This window comes from Tachysurus vachellii, chromosome 7, assembly GCF_030014155.1.
Source record: "Tachysurus vachellii isolate PV-2020 chromosome 7, HZAU_Pvac_v1, whole genome shotgun sequence".
NCBI lineage: Eukaryota > Metazoa > Chordata > Actinopteri > Siluriformes > Bagridae > Tachysurus > Tachysurus vachellii.
This window is the reverse complement of record NC_083466.1, coordinates 18262473-18282450: the sequence shown is the minus strand read 5'-3', so window position 1 is coordinate 18282450 and position 19978 is coordinate 18262473. Positions and strand designations below refer to the sequence as shown.

General features: G+C 40.8%; 1 protein-coding gene across 5 annotated transcripts in view; it reads left to right on the top strand.

Moving 5' to 3' along the window:
- The window catches only part of kdm6ba (lysine (K)-specific demethylase 6B, a), a 71418-nt gene that overhangs the window by 49601 nt on the left and 1839 nt on the right, over nt 1-19978 (top strand). For 2 of the 5 annotated variants that reach the window (XM_060874748.1, XM_060874749.1), the window contains 19 exons: nt 10114-10192; nt 10279-10402; nt 10551-10643; nt 10725-10941; nt 11173-11418; nt 11698-11835; nt 11949-12479; nt 12628-15686; nt 15835-15961; nt 16397-16502; nt 16602-16807; nt 16893-16990; nt 17093-17161; nt 17584-17732; nt 18174-18288; nt 18529-18716; nt 18870-19011; nt 19196-19322; nt 19723-19912. In XM_060874748.1, the coding sequence (XP_060730731.1) occupies nt 10284-10402; nt 10551-10643; nt 10725-10941; nt 11173-11418; nt 11698-11835; nt 11949-12479; nt 12628-15686; nt 15835-15961; nt 16397-16502; nt 16602-16807; nt 16893-16990; nt 17093-17161; nt 17584-17732; nt 18174-18288; nt 18529-18716; nt 18870-19011; nt 19196-19322; nt 19723-19912 (5920 nt within the window). In that variant the 5' untranslated portion in view covers nt 10114-10192; nt 10279-10283. Of the gene's footprint in view, nt 1-2088; nt 2196-2403; nt 2675-10113; nt 10193-10278; nt 10403-10550; nt 10644-10724; nt 10942-11172; nt 11419-11697; nt 11836-11948; nt 12480-12627; nt 15687-15834; nt 15962-16396; nt 16503-16601; nt 16808-16892; nt 16991-17092; nt 17162-17583; nt 17733-18173; nt 18289-18528; nt 18717-18869; nt 19012-19195; nt 19323-19722; nt 19913-19978 lie in introns of those variants that run through there. The other 3 variants (XM_060874750.1, XM_060874751.1, XM_060874752.1) reach the window with 3 other exon arrangements.

The window sequence follows — 19978 nt, the reverse complement described above, 5'->3', positions numbered from 1 at the left end:
GGACACTGCTGAGCTCAAACACACACACACCGCAGCGTCTGTTTGTCATTACTGGGCTGCAACTTAACTCCAAATGCCAACAAAGCAAAGTCTGTCATGTTTAGAACACATTCAAAAATCACACCAGACTGTACTACTTGCTGCTTAATGCATAGCAACAGTTTCAAAATTATTTTATTTATTGTAGCAGCTCTGTATTTGTGGTGATCGCATTAACTTAATACATTAGCTTTAATTTGACCTTAAAGTCTCCACCTTTAAGTCTTCTCGTCTGTCCTATTCTCACTCCCTTTCTCCCTCAGTACAAATCCTTAGCACCAACAGGGTATATATTTTGTCACGGGTGGGTGAAAGAGCAAACATATTATGCTTGAATGTTTACAAAATTCCAAAATACTATGTTAATGTCCAGTCAGGGATACTCAGTACTGTTATTTTTATATATATATATATATATATATATATGTATATGTATATATATATATATATATGTGTGTATATATATATATATATATATATATATATATATATATATATATATATATATATATATATATATATATACATATGTATATATATATATATATGTGTATATATATATATATATATATATATATATATATATATATATATACACATATATATATATATATATATATACACATATACATATATACATATACATATATATATATATATACATATATATATATAGATATATATATATACATATATATATACATATATATATATGTATATATACATATATATATTCATTCATTCATCTTCTACCGCTTATCCGAACTACCTCGGGTCACGGGGAGCCTGTGCCTATCTCAGGCGTCATCGGGCATCAAGGCAGGATACACCCTGGACAGAGTGCCAACCCATCACAGGGCACACACACACTCTCATTCACTCACGCAATCACACACTAGGGACAATTTTCCAGAGATGCCAATCAACCTACCATGCATGTCTTTGGACCGGGGGAGGAAACCGGAGTACCCGGAGGAAACCCCCGAAGGCACGGGGAGAACATGCAAACTCCACACACACAAGGTGGAGGCGGGAATCGAACCCCCAACCCTGGAGGTGTGAGGCAAACGTGCTAACCACTAAGCCACCGTGCCCCCCTATATATATATAATAAATATAATAATATATAATATAATATATATATATATATCACAAACCATAGTGTAACATGCTACTTTTTGTCTTAGGGTTCTCAAACTTTTATGCTATACTTAACCCAGTCATTACAAAACGGATATTATGTATAAGCATACTTGTTTGAGACTTATTGAGGTTCACGTTAAAGCCATTAAGATTCACGTGACCAGTCACAGTGACTAATAACCAAAAGAACTCTGATCATAAATATAAATAACATTGATAATGGTGGATTTGATTATTGCCACTGTGATAGAAAATAATTATAATAATAATAAATCAGACCCCTGGGTATGTTTTACAGACCCCCACTTAGACCCAGTGTCCTAAATGATCTGTGACATAATGACCAGACATTTCCACTGTCTTGTCTTACTTTTATCATCTCTCAAATGCACGGAATACATTTCTGTACAATGTTAGAAGTACTTATGTTTTTGTAGTGAAATCGACATTGTGTGCTGTTTGTTGTAAGTAGAGGTTTTACTGTGGTGGTGGCGCTGAGGAGAGATTATAGTGTCCCGTGATCTGTAGACACGGTGCCGAACGCGGAAGTGCAGTACCGAGTGATCTGGCTGGAGTCTGGTCACGCGTCTGTACACACACACACACACACACACACGCGGAGATTAGCGGGATGCATGGTCTGAGACATGATGTTCTATACGACCGTGTTTAAAAGTGCCAAGGCACGTCGCGTTTTATTTTAACCCACAGTGTGGTGCTCTAGCGTGTGACATGGAGTTTGCGCGGTCAGGGAATTCCGGGGTCGTGTAGCGATGCGGGGTGGTGGTGGTGTGTGTGTGAGCGCGCGCGCGCGCGTGCGTGTGTGTGTAGGGGGGCGGTAGTAACTCAGAGTAGCACTCAGAGCAGCTTGTCCCTTTAAAACATCGCGTCACTCAGCGCAATCTGATCCAGGCGCTCTGTGTGTGTGTTCTCGACTAAAAAGACCGGCCAAACGTCAACACAGAGTAACCGCTCACACACACACTCTCTCTCTCTCCCGACATCAGTTCACAGTATAAGTGTAAAGTACGGACCAGTGTAGGACGAGATAAAGCTTGTTGTCGCCGACAGACTGTGTGATATTTTGCGTGTCTGGAGTCTCGCGTATTTACTGCGGGGAAGAAACTTCACACAGCCGGTGTGTGTGCGCGCTTTTGTTGGGAGCCGAGCGAGACTCAGTGCTGTCCTTCATTCAGGGGCACTGAGAGGCTGGAACTGTAGATGTTCTAAGGGAAAAGCTGTTTTTTCCCCCGGATTATATGACCAGGAGCTCACTGGTAACTCAAGCGCTTTTGTCTGAATGGGTTTTATTTCATCATTCATAATTCAATCATTTCCCGGTCGTCGCCTACGTGTGAGTCATTGAACACTAATCAAAAGGGAACATTAAACTCGTGGAAAGTAAAAAAGCTCTTGGTTTATTGGGCATATCGAGTCGAGCTTTGTGCGCCGAGCACTGAAGAGCTTCACTGCTTTAAGTTTTACAGCAAAGGTAAGCCTTTCATTTCTCTCTGACATGTATTCGCTTTGTGTTTTTGTTGCTTACTTGGAAACCCCAGTGTCATTGGACAGTAATTAAGGTTTAAAGACGCAGACTTGCGCGCAATGAGTCTCTCAATGAGCGTGTTGTAGTAACTGTAACAGTCACCGGAAGCTCCATGGACTCTAGTTTAACCCTTCATTTACTGGATACAATAAAAGGTGAGTAAATTCTTACACTGAAACGTGGATGACACCATGTGACAGTGCCACTTCTGGCTTTGTTTGTTTGTTTGTTTGTTTGTTCATAGACATTACGCAGTGGGATAACAGGACTTGGTACTTTAGTTTAGATGCTTGGTGATTGTGAAGCCGGTGTGACCACGTGTCTGTGGGGGGCGGGATGATGGAGGACTGGTTTAGGGGAAGAGAAGGAGAGGAAGAAGCTGCTTGGTCTTTGTGTGCAGCTGTAGGCAGGGTTAAAGCAGGAGGCGTGGACCACGTGGGCTGGCGCACGAAATGAATGGAGTGCCTGGGCAGCCTTTTACGCACACAAAGCCCAGGTCTGAATGCACATCATTTGCATCATCCTACTACAACCGCCCAGCTGTGGAACTGGAGTTTTTTTTTTACTCCTATGGTTATGTGTAGGCTACTTTTCTCAGCAACTTCCTGTGTTTAGGTTAGGGAAATTACTCCAGACTAAAAAAAATCCTGTTCCTAACTGTCAGCTTGGTTTGTGCAACTTTACATCCACAGCTATGCCGTGGAGTGATAGTCACATGACCGTGCTTTTCAGTGGGCTTTGTCATTTACATCATGTCATAAAAGCTGCAGGCGTAAAACTGGGCTGGGGAAGTGGGGACATCCCTTTGAACCTCGTCTTCTGATCAATCAGCGCATCCACACCAAAACAAGGGGTTGTGTTTACTTCTCTTTGAAGTGGTGACAAGGTTCACGGTTATAAAGTTAAGAGTAGGAGCAGTTTCTGAGAATTGCTGCTCCTGATGTTCTTAGCTCTTTCCTGAGACAAGTCCAACAGGATGAAGGAGTGAATGAATGAACCATCAACTTATTAAAGCCGTAGGGCTTAGTCGTTAGACAAAGAATGTGTATGGTTTCCTTTGTAAATGAGGTATTTCACTTTGTGAATTGTTTGAGGAATGTAATCATGCTGAAGAGTTTGGGATAGGCAATTTAACAAAAAATATCAAGAAATTCTTCTAACAAAGTTTGAATAGTGAAGATATACTATAAAATTTTATTTTTTAAAATTACTATGAATTTATATTTATTCACAGAATTATATTACAATATCAGAATAATAGTATTCTATCGATATATTGTCTGACTCTATGTTGAGGATTGTGGCTGATTAAAGTGGATTGGAATGGGAATGAGTAGGATAGGGGGGTGTATGTATGTGTGGGGGTGTGTGTGTTGTCTTGGACAACTGGTGAGTAAATGGTTGTAGGCTTAGTTTGATTAGTCAGCTCACCCTGCTGTCTCCTTGCTCACTGGGAGTAAGGAATTTAAATTGTGTAATAGAAAACGTGTTCATGGTGATTCAGTAATCTCCTAACTGTACCCTTAGTAGTTGAACAGATTTTTTTTTTTAGACTATACTAAAGTGGAGGAACTGTGAAATGATAGTGTACTGCCCTTAAAACCACCAGCTTAAATGTGTGGGTGTTTAAGGATTGCCTTTTCATTATAACACGTACTTTACATTCATATATTCCTTCCTAGTGTGATATTTCTGGTTAACTAAAAGTGCCGTAGTGACGATCAAGTAACCAGCATGTGTATGAACACGTACTGATGACTCACATGCATGCAAGGAGAAATAATACTTTCACTCTGCTTTGGATTTTCCTTTGTCACCTTATTTGGATTGTATTACCTCACTTTTTGATAAAAATCCAGCAGAGCGAGCACGAGAAACTGAGGGAGGAGCAGTGAAACTAGAGTAGGTGGGACTGGAAAGAGGGAGAGAGTGAGAGTGATGGAAATAAATACAGTCATGTTTCAGTGAAGCAGGAAAGGAGGAGAAAGCTCTGGGAGCAGTGCGTAAGAGAGATGTGCTGGCTATTTGCGCAATAATCGTGGGGGGAGACATCACTGAGGACGAATTGTTTTCCAGTATCACAAACACACTCACATAAACACAAACCTCAAACCTCCTCTTCTCTCCGTTTTCTGTATCTGCTTTTAAAAGCAAGACTCTCTCTATATTTGGTCAGTAACTTGATTGTCTTTGGTTGAAATATGTGTGGAATGTTTTGAATTGCTTCGAGATGTCTCTGTCTTTCACAATTGTCCAAATATCTCTCCAACTTTCTGAGCGTCAGACCACACTGCTTCGGCTGGCTACCATAGCAACCGTTGCCTTGGAGACAGAGTCCAAGGCACAGCTTTCATTCGTTATGTTTATTTTGTTCTTTTTTTGGGTAACTGTCTGTGCATTAGTCTGTTTGTGCATCATGCTCTAGTTTCTGGGAAATAAGGGGTGCTGATGTAGGAGGGGGATTTTGGGGGGCTGATCATGTGAGGACATGCTCGCAGACGCAGATGTCAAGCATCACACTTCCAGGAAATGAGGCAGTAGACTTTTTAAGGTAATAGATTTCAATAACAAATGTGAGCAACTGATCACTATGTTCCAACGGATGAAAAACATCACTCATTTTCTCTGAAAGTTCTAGATATCAACTTGGTGAAACTTACAGACAGATGGTTTCACACACAGATGGTCACGAACGGCACTTTTACAGACTTCTTGTGCTAGACGTTCGCGCATTGAGTCACTGCTCTATACATGGGCATGCAGTCTTATCACGACACACTTTTTTCCCACAGGCTGTCTGTTTGTGTGTAACGTCTTTTGATCCTTTGAACATTTTGTCTCTTTTCGTTCTGAGTGTCATTTCTCTTGAACGTTAACTGATTATAACAATGTTTCTTAGACTGCATCTTATAGAATAAAACAAGTAAAAGATGTTATGCTATGAGGGGTCATTTACAATCTCACTTTGGGTCCACAGACCAACATGTTAGTCAGCACTCCGTCTATAACAACATCAGGGATATGAAAAATCAGGGATCATCTTTAGATTGAACCGTGTCAATCCCTCCAGTGCAGGGATCCTGGGGTGGTAGAATAAATGGTAGAATAAATGGCAAGGCACATTAAAGCTGTTCGGACACCGTGTCATGATCCAACACATCATTATACTCACTATCAATATTTATTTGTTTATTCATTTGAGATCCAAAAGGGAAAGTTATTCATTTAAAACACACACTGCTTCTTTTCCACAGGATGTTAGTAAGTATGTTCCCCCTGCCACTTTAGGCTTCCTCTCCCCTTTTGGGAGGCCCACTTCCTGTCACTCTGACGACAACTTCCTGTCTTATCAGCGTCTCTCCCTTCTTGTTCTGCTTTTTTGTTCCCCGTCATTGTGATTCTCATTCATGAACTACTCTCTTTCTTTAGATTACATTCCCACACATTGTAACTGTTAAAGATGAGAAAATGAATAGTTGTGGACATAACATTTATTCACACCTATAAGTTTCAAAATGTTAGTATATAGCTATATAGTTAGTATATATAGGAGTATAAATAGCTCCTGAAAATAACGAACACATTTTAGACTGTTTCTGATATCTTAAGCACATCTATTGTACATGTTTTTGTTTGAATGCAATCAGCTTCATGATTCATCCTGTTTGTTTCAATCATATTGTTACCTCTTTCTCAGGTACTTGTATGACGCATTTTGTCTCCTCTCTTATCTGGTAGAGTGCTTACCACAATGACGGCTGTAAATATGGGTCGTTTACTACAAACCGCACCACACTGCTAAGAAAAGAATGATGTTTTCCTAATTAGAAGGTTCATATGTGGAAGGCAGGCATTTTCATGATGAGGGAAAAAAAGGTCAGCGTTTTCATGCTGCTCAATTCTCATGCTCATTGTGAACACCACTGTGTTGGGTCATAATGTACATGACTTACTGACATGTAGTTACTGCACGTTATGCTGAGCCTATCCTGGCAAGGACAAGAGGAAAACAGAGGATGTAGGTCAAGTGGTGTTCAATAAACACTGTATTCCACATTTTACAACAAGGGAAAAGTTCACTATTCTTTTGCTCTGCTGACATTCAGAGCATTGTTCAATATTGTGACAACATTGTTCAAAATAATGTGTGTCCTAAGTTGAACCACGTTTCCGGATCTGGATGTACACTCACTGTGTCTGTGTGTGTGTGGGTGTGTGGGCTTGAAACACAGTGATGACATCATGATGATGCTCCAATTTACATCACCAGCATAGCAGGACACACACATGCACGCACGCGCACACACACACACACTAAGAGAATGTGTGTTTGATCTCAATCTGAGCCCGGTTACATAATGGTCAAATGTGGACATTCACCCACAAGCCTCATCTACACAATGTGCCTGTTCTCTCTCTCTCTCTCTCCCTATCTCTCTCTCTCTGTCTATCACTCACTCGATCTACTTTCCTCATTTCTCCTTTCATCACTTTCCAATTTTTATTACACCCTACTGTATACTGTTATCTCTCAGGTTACGTTATTATATTCATTACTTTTTAGTTTTTTTTCTCCACAATGACCTGATTCATTCTGAAAGTTAAATGTATATATAGTTTAGAATTTTTTTTATTTAGAATTTCAGACAGTTGATTTGAGGTTACTGTGTGATAAGGTCTTAGTCAGTAGAAGAAATGTGTGGTTGGTGTTTCTCACCAGGGATCTTAAGTCTGATTTGGTACTAAACCTCAAAATCTAAAAAGAATTTGGAATGTAAGAATCTCGATACATTACGATCTTCATACATTAGCTAGTCGTATGACACATTTAGGGGTTATGATGATATGTACCAACCCAAAGCACACAACAAACCACACCATAGATAATTTCTTATAAACTAACTGAGCCCACCCACACTAGCCATTTTCTCTGTAAATTCTGGCTAAATTTTCGGCTCAGGAATCCCCGATTTGGCACAACCATGAAAAACCCAACCTCTTTACATCACATCCTGTTTGTGTGATCAAAACAAAATACAAAGCTGAGTTAGATGACACAATACTTTGAGAAATTCCCGATATTTTCAGTGTCACCTGAACCGTAAAAAGCATGAAAGCGTGTCAGGGGCGGAGTCTTTTGGGGTAAACCCTATAGTCTCCATTATCTGACTCACAGGGGTTTCCCCAGTTATGCTTCCAACACATGCATGATGCGCAATATTAAAATGGTGCTTGATAACAGAAGGATAGTGTTGTCTGTTTTGAACTCTTATTCTGTCTTGTATGACAGTCTTTCATAGCATCAATTACAGGCACTTAGGTAAGTTATGATATGAATTAATTAAATGGAAGCTAATGTTTTGTACTTTCACTATTGTGCTTGTAAAGATTATATACTTCACTGGAAATGACTCTGTGTGGAGGGTTAGTCATAAGAAGGCATAAGAAGATATGGTTAAGTTTAAAGTAGCAACTAGCATTTAGTAGCTGAGATTTGGTTCTTTTGTTTATTCCATGTGAGGTATCATTGAGATGACACTTCTGCATGTAAGCAGATTCTGGATTAGTTTCAGTAGTGAGTGTGCTGTGTGTAGTCTATTAATACCCTCTGACTAAATGACACTGTCACTTCCTCCGTCTGTCTTTATCTGTATCACTTAACCTAGAAACAGACACACACACACACGCACGCACAATAATAACTTTAACCTAGAAACATATATGTGCATACATGAAAAAAAACACATTTACATTTCTATTTTGCTCTTAACCCAGAATCCCTGTTCTTTCTCTCCCCACTGATTATCTCATATCAGTTGTCTTTTGTACCCCATCCCTTCTTTCACTGGCCACACACACACACACACACACACACACACACACAGTGTCCAGATTCATCTGGTTTATTTCAGTTTTTTGCTATTGTTTGCCCTAAATGGAACAGTAAGACATTGAATACTTTTTTATGTCCTGTAACACTGGAGATGTGTATTTTGTTTAAAACATCTGTTTGTATTTTTTTTTTTTTAAAGAGATCTAATCTTTTTTTAGTAATTTTAGCCAGTGTAATTCAGCAGTATGACTTGGCAACAATCACAGCTATTCACAGACACTAGATGCTAAATTGAGAGGTAGGAAATCGTGACTGTGTGTGTGTGTTCAATGAGCCTCAAGACCTAGACAGCAGCATTGAACAGCGACGTCACAATTATTTTTGTCTTTCCCAGATCCTAAAATATCGCTGAGGATTTGAAATAGCACAGAATACAGAGAGCCATAGAGAATGGGAGGTAATGTGGGAAGTGCAGGATCAACACACACACACACTTTGATTAGCTCTGCTGAACAGTGATGTGTCATCCATATACTTGCTGTGTGCTTGTTTCACAGCTAACTTGTGTTGAATAAGAGTGCCTCATATGCCTCATATTTTGTTTTAATTTGATCACGTTCGTGTCTCTGTGTGTATTTTGGCCATGTAGGAAGGAGAGTGTGGGTGTTTGCTATGAACACTGCCGGTTCTCTCCCAGAGATTGCTGCAATTTTAGATTTTAAGACCATCTTTAGATTGTGAATTTTAGACTACATACAGCCAGTCCATCCTGTTCAGCACTTTCGTTGTTTACTCATTCTACCCGTCTCTCTCCCAGGGTCTCCTAAACCACAATCCCCTCACACTCTTTCTCAAGTCCCTATCCCTATCCTATTAAGATTAGCATCGGTGTCTTTCTTGTTATACACACAAACACATACAGAAGCAGAACACCAACACGTAGTCCAAGCTCAGCAGAAGGCTATATGCTAACACAAGTATACAGACACACACCTCACACACTGCTGGCCAGGCTCCAAAGGACCCTCTGCTTTTCTCTCCCTCTGTTTTTTCTCTTAATGTGCCAGGAGGCCCCAGGAAGGTTTATAATGGCCTCAGTACACTCTTCCTATAGCTGAACTCCCACTAGTCCATCTGTGCTACACACACACGCGCACACACACTTACTGCCCCCTACATTCTGCTAGCTGTAATAACAGTGCTGACACTTGCTTAGTTGAAATCAACTGTGATTTAATAAACTGGGATAATTTGAAAATGGTTTATTAAAGACAACTTTTTATTGTTTTTTCTTCTGGTGACGTTTTTTTTTTTCAATTTATATTTCATAAAGGATGTTAAAAAAAAAAAAAAGCAGTATTTATTATAAATATTAAATATTTGTGCAGAGAAGTCATGTGCAGTGTGATAATTGAGGTGTTTTCCCCTTAACAATTCTGCCGGATAAACAAATGGATTATATTTGTACGAATGTATAAAATTTTGCTGGAAAAATAAGTTCTCTTCTTTTTCACTCACTAACAGTTTAATCAAATCTCTTTTGGCTCTACAGTTCTCCAAACAGCGTGTGAGTATTGGTGTGTGGCCCTCTCTCTGCTGCTGTGGAGGGCTTCACGTACACAGCTAGTGTGGTAAGCAACTAAAATCAGAACACGTAACTACGTATGTAGAGTCTTTTTATGTTCCATTTAAAATGTAATAACCATTTATGTTGCAGGCTGGATGCATCACACCGTGGAACAATTTGGTGCGCGCAGCTCACGGGACCCTTTCCCTCTGGATGGACTCAACCGGGGACCATGGGCTCCCATGGGTGGTCGTGCTTGGCCTCCTCCCCCCAGGTAGCTATACCTCTTTATGTCTTAATACCATGCACCTAAAAGTAGACAAGCCAGTGTTTGTCTTTAGTTTGACTCAATTTCTATTATTATTTTTTAATCTTAGTGATTGATTAAGAACATCACTAAGACATTCTAAATCTTCTTACAGATGCTCACCTGGTGGTCAACCTCAGTTTCTCCCTCACCTCCCACACAATCACATGACCGGATTAAATCATCCAAATAAATTTTACAACAGTGGGTGAGTGTTTGACACATACGTTGCACTAATTTACCAAAGTATTAAGTAAAGTCTCAAACAAAATTGTGTTTGTGTGCCCAGGCCACTGGCACGTGGAGGGGAAAAGCTGGAGCTATCTCAGGCCTTGTTGCCAGGGTTGCACAGGGATCTCCGGGTTCCCCCAGGCCCTCCCAGGCCGTGGGATCCACTTGGTCAGCATTTTGAGCCATTGCCTAGTAATGATCATGCCCTTTTGCACAACGGATACAATGCTGGACCATCTGCACACCTCACAGCCAGAGCTAACCAGCTGTTAAAGGTAGGAGTATAATAGTGCAATATTACAGTGTTTTGCCATTACTACTATATACTGTCTGCCTGTTTTGTGTGAGGTCATCACAGATGTCTTGCAAGCTCTTTCAATTTTGTTCTGAAAAAGCCTCTGCTAGTGATATAAGAAATAAGTTACATATAGATATATTTTAGAATACTATAGTAGTTTTCCAGCCTTGATTTAAGCCCTGTTTTAATTTTGCTCTTTTTCTTCCAGTATGGCCCCCCTCCTTTTCAACATGGTTCCAGGCCCATGCCTCCAATGCCAGACTTATGGGGACAGTCTCAACAACAGAAGCAACAGCCACCTAGAGGCCCTTACTCTCATGCTGGCCAGTTAAAGCGGACAGCACCCCCTCTGGGAGAGCACTCAGTCATCCAGCACACCCCTCTTTCCCTAAACAGGCCTAATGAAGACTGTCCCAGCCCAAGCAAGAGGAAGAGGAGTACTGACTCAGAACAGGTAGGGAGCACTGGCTAAACAGGTCAATTCAAAAAAGCGATCTGTTGTCTAATAATAATGCCTGTCCCTTGCTTATTTAGGGGTGCCTCATGGTCTAACCTTTAAACAAACACTTCTATATGTCAGACCATTAAATATTTTACAGACAGTTGCTATGCACTTTTTGTTTTGGAACACAACATACTAGTCTATCAAGGATGATCAAAATTATGCAAGTAATTGGGTATTATTTATGAAGCTTGTTTTAGTGCTTGATATATAGGTTTTGTCTTTTTTTAGCATGCGATAGGCACCCACCAATACTCAGTAGGCTCTTCACTGCCCTTGCAGCATCCTCAGTCCCATTATCCCCCTCTCCAAAAAGGGGCAGCAACTTGGGCTCCAGTAGAACGCAAGACAGACTACAATGAGTTTCAGGTCAGTGAAATTTTAAATGGACTAAAACTATTCTCTGCATTTTATTTTGGCCTTTGTTTTCATGTCAAATATGTCAATTTATCTAATATGTTCATTCACCTTATTGTTCACAGGACTTGCGCAAACAAGACATGGGTGACTGTAATTACAAACAGTATCCACCCTACAAAACTTCTCCCATTTCTCCACCTTCCATCACTTCTGCCAGCAGCTATGAACACGCCCGTGGTAATCCACCCCTACCTGTTAAGCCTTCTCAATCACCACAGTCTCTGGGGTCCTCCTCACAGAATGCCCACCTCCACCGAGCAACATTCCCCTTCCCCAACAACAAGCCTTCTGCTCAGACTCCGGGGGAGCAACAGGTCATTCCCAACCACAAAATGCATCCTTCTGAGGTGAGGTCTACTGGCAGCCAGGCACCTCTACCACAATCTTCATCATCCTTGGCTGATAGAAAATGCCCAGTCCCCACACCAGCACATCACACCACCGTGCCTTACAGCCACTCAAAATTCCAGCCCCATCCAGGACTGGTTCGCACCACCAGCCCCTCTTGCAACAGTAGGACACAGGTGTCAGCACCTCAGTGCAACCCACATAAGCCCTGGAGGAACCGGATCAAACTTGATAATCAGGCCTCAGTGAGTGTATAATTCAGAAGCATATAGCCAGGATCTTAAAATTTTACTACAGTGTCCATGTACATATCTGTCCAGATAAATTATGGTTTTGTGAAAATCACTTTATATGTGAATTCATATGTTTACAATAATATATTTTTCTCTTTAGGAGTTGGGTCCTTATCACAGATCGGTGGATTCTCAGATTTCTTCTTCATCTCTGCAGCAACAGCAGAGTAGAACTGGGAAGAATAAAGATGAAGGCACCTCTCAGGCTCGGGCACCAGTTATCACTTCCACAGTGCCATCCCTGGAACCTTCATGTTCTCCTTGTCCAATGGGGCGCTACAGTAGTGTGGACACTATGTCCACTATGAGTTCAGTGTCCTCTTCTAATGCTTCTCCAGTCAGCGCCATTAACAGCTGGAAGACTGCACACCCTTCAGCACTAGTCTCAAACCCCTGTCCGACTCTATCTGCACAAAGTCTCCCACACCAGGAGTTTCAGAGAGCCCAATCTGGCACAGCAAACCATCCAAACCACCAACAGAAGGCAAAGATTCAAGAATCCCATCTACCCCACCAAGGGCAGGACAGACCCCATTACACCCCAGTTGTGTCTTCAGCCACTTCCTCTCTCAGCTCAGGGTTTCAGAGATCAGGAAATAATGTCATCACCAGCAAGGCCATTGACAACCTCTTGCAGGCTGCAAGTTCACCCCTTCATCACTCACAGCCTGCAGTGTCCATTACTGTGAACACAGACCTTCAACAACAGTCTGATGCTTTACATCATAAATTGCCTCACCAGGTAGCCCCAACCACATCTCAGGCGCCACCTGCCCAAACATATCAAAGGCCATGTCCACAACCTAGCATCTCTAGCCCCCAATCCATTGAGGAAGCGCTTGCAAAGCTTGATGCTGAGCTTCGGGGCCATATGCGAGCTGAGGAGAGAAGGAAGGAACAAGAGGAAGAAGAGAGAAAACACAACACAGAGAATGAGAAAGTAAGAAACAAAAAGGTAAATGAGGATTCTGCAACTGAGAATCTGGAGAGCTTGCTGTCAAATAGTGCTACTGATCCACCCCCTCCATGCTTGTCTCCAGCCATTACACGTTCCACAGTTTCACCGCCATCCCAGGCATCTCCACCATTTCCCTGGCTGAGCAGAGGAGGTGTGTCTACGCGTCCTTTGGCCGCTGGTGCAAGTCCAGTAGAAAGGTCTCGACCACCTCCTCTCACTCCTCAAACAGACTATGCTCGAGAAAAACAAAGGCAGAGAGAGAAATGGAATGCTTCAGTCACTCCTACTTCCCAAAATACTTCAGGGATTTCTACATCTATATATTCCTCCAAACATGTTCCAACAGAGTCTTCAAATAAACCAATACAAACAAAATCCTGTTCATCCAAAGTATCTACCATGCAGAAGAGCTCTCATAACATCAAGGCTGTGGGTCTTGTCCCAAACTCTCCGAACATGCGAGAACCCCCCAAACTTTACCAGGCCTTTCCCAGGGACACTATATCATCCTCACCAAAAGATACATATCCGGCCAATCTCCACAAGCAGGCAAATGGTGGGCTAAGCTCTAGCTTGGATTCAGATAGTGCCCAGTTTGAGGAGGAACCATCTGAGCTCTTGCCTGATGGTTTGGCAAATATTATGAAGATGTTGGATGAGTCCATTAAAAAGGAGGAAGAACTATACTCTGGCCAGACTGGTGGGCAGCCTGACCCAGAGATACCATTTTCTCTTACAGTGGCACCCATAAAAAGTTATTCGTTTGCCCCTGACCTCATGCCTACCCTGAAACAACCTTCAACAGAGGAATATTCTACTGACACCCATGCTAGCCCACCTGTCCTGAGTCGTCAAGGATCTTTGGCGTCCCCTTGCAGCCGTACTTCTTCCCTTGAAGAAGAGGAGGATACACTAAAAATAATCCAAAAATCTGACACTACTGTAAGTACTCAGCCTCAAGATAGTGGTGTTGGCATTACGGGAAGTAGTTATCGCCATAGTGACTTGGCCAAGCTTTATGGAATATCCGAGGGAGCAAAGAGTGAATGTGAGGAGGAGGAGGAGGCAGAACAAGATGATGACATACCTTCCTGTTCTCCACCACCTATGAGGCCACACCTGCATCAGACAGGTGTGAACAGCATGTTTAAAAACCTAGCCTCTGTGCTGGGGAGCCAGAAGTATGCCTACCGTGGGGGACCGTTTGGTCGACCACCACCTTCAGCTCTGGTAGGAGTGAAGTACTCTTCATCACTTTCATTGGGCCCAGATATTTGCAGACAACAAAGCACTTCTCCCACATCAGGCTCAATCAATCACACAGGCTTTAAGCATCAAGCCCAAGGCTTAGTGAATTCTTCCTCTGAACAAACCTATTCTTTCTCACCATCAGGATCGACACCAGAAAGAAAAGATGTTGTAGTCAGCCAGTCTGATCTCTCTGGTTGTGAGGAGGAAGACAGGGTAAGAAAGGTGCTAATGGATGAAGATCATTGTAGTGTAAATGACTCCACAGAGGTAGATAGAAAACCAAGGCTAACAACAATCTCAGAATCATCACTTGCTGAGCTGGGTCGTAGTTGTGAGGTGATGCTAAACCGACATAATCTCCCCTCGATGGTATCATCAGACCACAATGAGAAACATATACCACGTATATCTGAGAAAGCCAGGAAAAGGGAGCGGGACTATAATCAGGAGAAGAAACACAAACGCAGCAGCAGTAGCAAAAAACATGAGGAAAGAAAAGAGAAAAAGAAAAAACACAGAGAGAAACAAGAAAATACATCTTCATCATCAAGCTCAAGCCGAAGGCATAAGGATGGAAAACCACACAAAGAGAAAAGGGGCCATGTAGACAGTCATAAAAAAGACCTCTGGGAGAAAGAAAGAGAAGGAGAGAAAAAGAAAAAGAAAGAGGAAGGGGGTGAAAAAGAGGAATGGATATGCCGGAACAAGGAGAAGAAGACAGGAAGTTCTTCACTGGATCATACGGAGTCTTCACCTGCATTGGGTTCTGCAGACTTTCAGAAGTTAAAGGCTCTGACAGATGGTCCACCAAAAGAGCTGAAGATTCGCCTGATTAAAGTGGAAAGTGGGGATCGAGAAACCTTCATTGCCTCTGAAGTTGAGGAGAAGAGAATTCCACTTGGGGAAATCACAATCAAAAACACGGCCAGTGAAATCATCAGATCATGCAAGTGAGTTATAGACACAGTGAACAAAGTCAACTTGCTATGAGAGTCACAAATTATGGCCCTAAAGGTCCAATAAATTATCAATTATAAGTGACAGTACTTTGACTTATTCAGGCAAAATTAATATTAAACCAAGATTTATTGGTTTCAGGGGAGCCCGTATTAAGGGGAAACACAAGGAGTCCTATCTACTTCCAGCGTTCTCGGTGAAACCTGTTCTGTCCATGGAGCACCCAATCCCACGTGAAAAGCTCAACCCTCCTACACCCAGTATCTATGTAAGTGTTTCAGAAACGCAAACAGATGGCTTTATGGTTTGGTTCGGTTGTTGCTACAAATATATATAATAGAATGCTGCAAATACAGTGTAAAGAGTAGCTATACTATAAGGTCTACACAACCCTGTAAATGGCAAGATGTAGAAACATACAAAACCAACATACATAATGTCTGATTTTTTTTTCCCACCCTCCACATCAAGCTGTAATGTAAAGAATTATGTGAAAAACAATCAGAAACGTGTCTTGGGGAGAAATAAAAAACATAATACCCTATGTACATGTCTATACACATCCCCTAAACTAATACAATTTTTTATTTTATTATACAATTCAATCTTTTTAGTCTATCAGCATGTCAAATCTTTTCTATATCCACTTGAAATAAAACAAAATAGTATTTTCATCTTTATTTTCTACCATTATCCATTACAGCTAGAAAGCAAGAGGGATGCTTTTTCTCCTGTGCTGCTTCAGTTCTGCACAGACCCCAAGAACCCCATTACTGTCATCAGAGGACTAGCAGGCTCTCTCAGACTGAGTGAGTACCACACAAAGGGCAGCATCAGTATTTCAACTACAATCTATGTTCAGTAATTTTATAGGTTGTGACTGTCTTTTGATTTTGCTCTGGATACAGATTTAGGTCTCTTCTCCACAAAGTCACTGGTGGAGGCAAATTCAGAACATTCAGTGGAGGTGAGAACTCAGGTGCAACAGCCAGCAGATGAGAACTGGGATCCCAATGGCACTGGTCAAATTTGGCTATGCGAGAGCAGCCGATCACACACTACCATAGCCAAATATGCCCAGTACCAGGCTTCCAGCTTCCAGGAAAGCCTACAGGTCAGTCTAACCTTTTAATATTTCTGAGTAGTATTAGTCATTTTCTTTTTGATCAAAATCACACATTTTTTTTCTGTTCCCACAGGAAGAAAAAGCTAGTGATGATGAGGATTATGAGGATGAAGATGAGAAGAAACCTGCCATTAACTTGGATATCACAGGCAGTAACTGCTCAAGCTCCAGGTATTTTAAAATAGACTGTTTTAAAGCCTGTTTCTTCATCAGCCAGTATTAAGATCACATCTTTATAGTTCTGTTTAATAAATTGTACTGATTTTATTTTAGTTCAGAGCAGAAAGCTGTGGGGAAAATCATCAAATTTGGTACTAACATTGACCTCTCTGACCCTAAGAGGTAAGAAAACAACTTGTTCATAGTATCTTATATTTATAGTATACAAAACATTTTGTGTCCATTGATTTGGTTGAAGTCTAGCAAATTACAATACATGTCATTCATACCTATTTATTTATTTATTCATTCATTCATTCATTCATTCATTCATTCATTCATTTAAATTTATATATATATATATATATATATATATATATATATATATATATATATATATATATATATATATATATATATATTTATTTTTATTATTATTATTATTTATTTATTTATTTTTTTATTTTTTTTAACAAGAGGATGTAACTACATAATACACTGTAAAAATGTAACATAATGTAATAAATGAATATAATAAGATTGGCCCTCGTGTACAATAGGTTGTGATCCTGCTATTAAACATGTTGTATGATCTTTGTCTTCAGGTGGAAGCCCCAGCTACAGGAGCTGCAGAAGTTGCCAGCATTCATGCGAGTGTCCTCCAGTGGCAATATGCTCAGTCATGTAGGCCACACCATCCTAGGCATGAATACTGTACAGCTTTACATGAAGGTCCCTGGCAGTCGCACACCAGGTTAGTATTTACATGTGTGTTTTAAGGGCACATATACTGAGCTGTCTGTTGAATATATACACTTTGCTTTGTCCACATTCATTGGAGATTTTAACAGGTAAATCTTATTCATGCTTTGAGGAAGGCACCCTGTTCCCAGCCCTCATGCTGGAGTTTTCTCTGCTTCCAATACACATGATTCATTGAATTGATTAAACATCATTTCCTGAGTTGAAATGTTAGAGCATGGGAAAACATGTTGGACGGGAGGTACTTTGGGCCAGGGACCAGGGCTCAGAACGTGCAATAGCGGGTAAATAAGGGTGCATAGCTGAACACACTAAATTGATGTTTTTTCAGAAAGTGGGCATAAATTCAAGACAAAAGCAATATGAGAATTGTGTATTGTATATGCGCTTGTGATTAATATGTATGAATTTATGTTCAAATGCCTGTCCATAGGTCACCAGGAGAATAATAATTTTTGCTCTGTGAACATTAACATTGGCCCTGGAGACTGCGAGTGGTTTGCTGTTCATGACAACTACTGGGAAGCCATCAGTGATATCTGTGAGAAGTAAGAGGCCATGACCAAATATTTTAACATGAAAAGATAATATTTTATTCTCTGTCCAATGTAATTCTTTGCTTGTGATGGATATATAGTCCTTTTGAATAGAATCTAATTATGTGTATAAAAATTAGGGTATAATCAATTAATCCATTTTATATAATCAAATATGCACACATTTGGTCTGTTGTTTTGGGTTTGTCCATTAGAAATATTATCAAATTGTTTTGCAATTCTCACTTTCAGGCACGGGGTGGATTATTTGACAGGCTCATGGTGGCCAGTGTTGGAGGATCTCTACAGCGCCAATATTCCAGTGTACCGTTTCATCCAGAGGCCTGGAGATTTGGTGTGGATCAATGCAGGCACTGTACACTGGGTCCAGGCTGTGGGTTGGTGCAATAACATTGCGTGGAACGTGGGTCCACTGAATGGTGAGTCGCCCCCTAGTGGGCAGGCTAGGTATGAATAATAGTGAAGATCTAGAGGACTGTATATAAATGGAGTCAAGACACAGATTACAGGAGATTTACTGAATGATTGTCTTTTGTGCTCTTGTGACTGTGAACATATTATTTTTCTTTAAGGATACCAGTACCAGTTGGCTCTGGAAAGGTTTGAATGGAACGAAGTGAAGAAGGTCAAGTCCATTGTGCCCATGATTCATGTTTCCTGGAATGTGGCCCACACAGTTAAAGTTACATGCCCTGACACTTACAAGATGATTAAGTGAGTATCTGCTAATATTACAAGAAACATATTGGTTACTAGGTGTGTAATTATTATGCTATTTTGCTATGTTGGTTCTGCATAAGGTAATAAACATATTTAAATAAGGCACTTAACATTCCATATCATATGTACTGTACCCTGAGTGTGAACTGTAGTTGATAGCTTTATTATCTATCATCAGGCACTGTCTCCTGCAGTCCCTGAAGCACATTCAAATTCTGAGGGACCAGCTTGTAGCTGCAGGGAAGAAGATCTCTTACCAGAGCAGAGTTAAAGATGAACCAGCCTACTATTGCAACGAGTGTGATGTAAGTAATTCAGTGTTCTCGTACTGTGGAAACAATTGAGAGTATATATTTGACTTTGCAACTATGCCAGTTGTTGATCACGAATATAAACTCTTAAAGTGAGGTCCACATGTGGACACAGCAAAGTATTTTATTTAACTATAACAAGGGGAACAATACTTACTTCAGTTTACAACAGTTTTCTAAACAATAACCAGCTTAGAGTGTGTAGCAGATCCGGTGATGCAGCTAAACTCATCCTGAGATTAGTTACAGGCCTAGAAACCCTGTCTGGAGATGTGCTTATTTGTCTGTACACATCTAGGACAAAGAAAATTACATTTTCAGCTATGATGTCGATGATGAAGACAAAGTAAATCATTGAATCCTCCTGATCTATATGATGCATTACTGTTTAAAGGTGGAGGTTTTTAACCTGTTGTTTGTGACGAGTGAGAACGGGAGTAAGAAGTTGTATGTGGTGCACTGTGAGGACTGTGCCAGGCAACGCAGCCCCAATCTCTCCAACGTAGTTGTGCTGGAACAATACCGTATCGAGGACCTAATGAACACCTACGACACTTTCAGCTTGGTAAGAACACAAAAAACATGTAAGCATGCACTTCATTTATGCCCTTACATGCAAACAATTTGAGACACTGAAGTTACACTATATT